General features: G+C 39.0%; 2 protein-coding genes across 2 annotated transcripts; one reads left to right on the top strand and one right to left on the bottom strand.

Annotated features, from left to right (window-relative positions):
• Positions 1 to 1112, top strand: LOC106316478 (MLP-like protein 328). Its single transcript, XM_013754370.1, has 2 exons — positions 1 to 248; positions 569 to 1112. The coding sequence occupies exons 1-2, from the start codon at positions 62 to 64 to the stop codon at positions 835 to 837; spliced, it is 456 nt and encodes a 151-aa protein (XP_013609824.1). The 5' UTR covers positions 1 to 61; the 3' UTR covers positions 838 to 1112.
• A 1627-nt stretch (positions 1113 to 2739) lies between these two features.
• LOC106314548 (sporozoite surface protein 2-like) lies at positions 2740 to 3933 on the bottom strand. The gene has a single exon (XM_013752407.1). It carries the CDS (start codon positions 3931 to 3933, stop codon positions 2740 to 2742), a length of 1194 nt encoding a protein of 397 aa, XP_013607861.1.
• Between the last annotated feature and the right edge of the window lie 540 nt (positions 3934 to 4473).

Below are 4473 nucleotides of genomic sequence, written 5' to 3' on the forward strand. Positions count from 1 at the left end.
TATTCATTATGCAACAAAAAACACACAGTTTACTCACAAGTCACAACACAAATTAGAAGAGATGGCGACGTCAGGAACATATGTATCCGAGGTTCCGTTGAAAGGATCAGCAGAGAAACACTACAAGAGGTGGAAGAGTGAGAACCACCACTTTCCAGACGCCATAGGCCATCACATCCAAGGTGTCACACTCCACGAAGGCGATTGGGACTCTCATGGATCCATCAAGATTTGGAACTACACATGCGGTAACAATACACAAAATACAATCCTAAAAATCAACGTGAAAAATCTGATGATAGTCTATATCAAGGCGCATACAAATCGTTGCACCAAATTTTCAGTCAGTAATATACATAATCAAGCGGCTTTACCGTATATATATAATTCATGAGCTCTCTCTAAACTGATTCACTCTTTTGCGAACCCGGCAATTAAATTTTATTTATAGTAGTAGACTTGTCCAATAAAGAGTAGATTTGCATATTTCTTTTAATTTAATCCAAACATATATAGTGCTAACTTAATGAATGAAACCGCTTGATTACGTATATAAATGTTTATGAAGATGGGAAACCGGAGGTGTTTAAGGAGAGGAGAGAGATAGACGATGAGAATAATGCGGTCACGTTCAGAGGTCTTGAAGGCCACGTGATGGAGACTCTTAAGCTGTATGACACCACCATTCAGTTCATTCAAAAATCGCCTGATGATATCGTTTGCAAGATCACTATGGTCTGGGAGAAGCGAACCGATGACTCACCTGAGCCCATTAACTACATGAAGTTGGTCACGAGCATGGTTGCTGATATGGACAACCACGTCCTCAAAGCTTAAATAAATCCTCTTTATCTTTCAAAACATCATCACCGGCTCCCTCTGTGTTGTGTGGGTGTCTTTCGTTTGTTGAAATCAATATAATAATGGAGCCCTTGTATGGTTTGGTTAATTACTATTATTGCTTGGTTTTGTAATATGCTTTCATGTTTTCAGTTATGGTGAGTAATTAACTGCAAGGTTTCATGTTATGTCATGTGTATGTCCATCTACACATGTCTCCTTGTAGAAAATGCTATAGTGTATAGTTTGTGTGATATATATGTTACTAGTCTCTCTGTTTCTAACAAAAATCTATATAAATAAATGTAAATAGTATATATTATTATTATTATCTAGCCAATTTGGATGGATATAATGGCACAATTGGAAAAGACGTTCTCGTCTATGAATATGACTAACTTTCTTTTATGGTTGTTCCTAAGACTACTTACAATGGCTTATTGAATTAATTTATTCAATAGTTGAAAGTCTATAATGACTTGTTGAAAAATCAATTGAATCCTAGGTGTATTCAATAATGTTGAAAGAATTCAATTGAATGATTGAAGATAGACCAAAGTGGATCCCACAAAATACATGTGTCATTAAATCACTGGGCAATGATTTTTTTTTTATTTTTTTTACCCTCACAATTATTTAAGATTAAATATTTTCTAAACTTTTATTCTTAAAAAAAAGGGTTTTTAGTAATTAATTCTCTCAACTAAAGATTTTTTGTAAAAATTCCCTTCAACTATTTATCTTGTGTTTTATCCCCTAAAGTTATATTCCGTTAGATTTTACTACCCTCCGTCGACTTTGTCGTGATATAGTAACAGACTCCGCTTAATCAAAACGTAGCGTTTCATTAAGAGTAAAAAACAACATGTTTTCTCTTTGAAACGGCAGGGAGTGTCTTTAAAACAACATGGCGTTGAAAAGCCTGAACCCTTACTCTCTTTGTCGGGAAGAATTTGAAAAATCCCCAAATTCACAAATCCTAATTTAATTCCTGGATGATTTTCGTCAATTACCATGATTTCATGGTAGATTCAGACTGAGTAAGAGCCGATTGTTGATAATTTTCATCTGTTTCGAAGGAGAATAGAGACAAGCGAAGGTTGAAAGATGTTAAGGTTAGTTGGTTTGGTGTTTGCCGCTCTGTATCATATAGAAATTTCAAAAATTGTTGAGTTATTGATGAGTTTTCATTCTCGGTTCATCACAGGACGATTTTCTTTAGATTATACATTGGAGGCTACTGGGGAGGTGATGGCTCGTACAATGGTGGTGAAAATAGATGTTGTCGTGTTGATTTTGAGCAACCAAGTCTGGGAATGTTGATAAAAATGGTGCTAGATTCTGGGTTTTCAGAAAATATGAGTAAGTTCTCTTATTTTCCATCTGGTGTTCACTACAAGAAAACAGGTCGTTTCCGACTACGGTATTAGTCGGTATTCAGTCGGTAAATGGTCATTTCCGACTGATTGACGACTGATAAGAGTCGTCGTAATATACCTCGTCGCTAAATATTTTAGTCGTAAAACAGTCGGTATTTAGCGACTGTTTGACGACTATTATGATCAGTCGGTAATTAGTAACAGTGTGTAATAAACTTGTTCAAAAAACAGAGAAGAGACAGAGAAACTTACGGCAAATTCCAGAAAGTAGCGTTCTTGTCTGTCTCTAGGCACACGAGTCCAGCTGTAGAAAGGCTTATTAAACTTGTTCTTTAAAATCTTGGTAATCTTTCTAGACAAGCTCGACTTGTCATACCCAAACCTACAAACATATAATTATCATCAATACAAATTTTTAAATTAAATTTCTAAAAGAAGACAAGCAAAGAACATAACTGATCAATAACCAATAAGCAATGAATCATCAAAGAATCATCAACAAATCTATATTCCTGAATCATCAACAATTGTAAGAAAGGAAGACAAAATACCATGTGGTTCCAGGCTCAAGGTTGCGAGACAGGACAATTGTGTTCTTCGCTCGACCTGGCTGGTTTAGGAGGGAGTTCAAAAGATCCATATGGTCAGAGGCGAGATTAGGTTGAACCGGAGCCTCTACATCGGACATATCCTCCTCCTCCTCCTCATCTGGAAAACGAGAATTTTGTGCTTCAGAACTGTGAGGCGATTGAGATGCTCGAACTGGAGCCGGTTGACTTGGAGGAAGTGTGTTCATACGTTCAGTCGAGTGAGTTTGTCGCTGTTGAGGTTGAGACGTCGCAGCAGCTGGAGTGAGAGGCGACGGAGCTGATTGAGAAGGTGGGAAGTTCGTTTCCGGAAACAGCTTTCTCGGAGGAGGATAATCGCGAACAGATGGGAGAGGATTGTTCTTAGGGAGAGGTTTGTTCTTAGGGAGAGGTTTGTTCTTAGGGAGAGGTTTGTTCTTAGGGAGAGGTTTGTTCTTAGGGAGAGGTTTGTTCTTAGGGAGAGGTTTGTTCTTAGGGAGAGGTTTGTTCTTAGGGAGAGGTTTGTTCTTAGGGAGAGGTTTGTTCTTAGGGAGAGGTTTGTTCTTAGGGAGAGGTTTGTTCTTAGGGAGAGGTTTGTTCTTAGGGAGAGGTTTGTTCTTAGGGAGAGGTTTGTTCTTAGGGAGAGGTTTGTTCTTAGGGAGAGGTTTGTTCTTAGGGAGAGGTTTGTTCTTAGGGAGAGGTTTGTTCTTAGGGAGAGGTTTGTTCTTAGGGAGAGGTTTGTTCTTAGGGAGAGGTTTGTTCTTAGGGAGAGGTTTGTTCTTAGGGAGAGGTTTGTTCTTAGGGAGAGGTTTGTTCTTAGGGAGAGGTTTGTTCTTAGGGAGAGGTTTGTTCTTAGGGAGAGGTTTGTTCTTAGGGAGAGGTTTGTTCTTAGGGAGAGGTTTGTTCTTAGGGAGAGGTTTGTTCTTAGGGAGAGGTTTGTTCTTAGGGAGAGGTTTGTTCTTAGGGAGAGGTTTGTTCTTAGGGAGAGGTTTGTTCTTAGGGAGAGGTTTGTTCTTAGGGAGAACGGGTGGGATCGACGGAGATGGATCCCTCGGTATGAAGTCATACTGAGCTGGTAAAGTAGCTGGGCGTTGTGTAACCCGAGAGGAGTTGGGTTTGACGGTATTTCGCTTCCTCTTTCCACCCATCTTCGGAGACAGATGCTGGAGAGATCGGGATCGGCGGGAGAGATCGAGATTGTGACCGGTGGGAGAGATCGAGATCGAGCTCGGTGGGAGAGATCGAGATTGAGACCGGTGGGAGAGAGTTGCCGTCGAGATCTGTGGGAGAGATTGAGATCGAGATCGAGATGGAGATGGAGATTGAGATCGTGAGAGAGTGGCTCTAGATTGAGAGTGAGATTAGGGTTTTTTTGTTGGTTCTGTTTCTTCTTCCGCGAAATTAGAAGAGATGAAATAAAATTTTGGGCTTTGTTAACGCGGGCTTTAAGTCTAAAAATTTTAGGTTTTCCCGGTTTAGATCGTCAGTCGCCAATCAGTCGGAATTCAGTCACCATTTTTTAAAATGAAAATTAAATTGAAATTCAATATCAAATTATAACCAAATATTTTCGCGGTTCAATAATTTTTTGGAGGCAAAACCGAATTTTTGGCTTAATAGTCGGTAATAAGTAGGTAATCAGTCGTTAAATTTGCAAATAAATTTGAAAATAACTTAGTACGGTTCAT

Source organism: Brassica oleracea, chromosome C9, assembly GCF_000695525.1.
Source record: "Brassica oleracea var. oleracea cultivar TO1000 chromosome C9, BOL, whole genome shotgun sequence".
Classification (NCBI taxonomy): Eukaryota; Viridiplantae; Streptophyta; class Magnoliopsida; order Brassicales; family Brassicaceae; genus Brassica; species Brassica oleracea.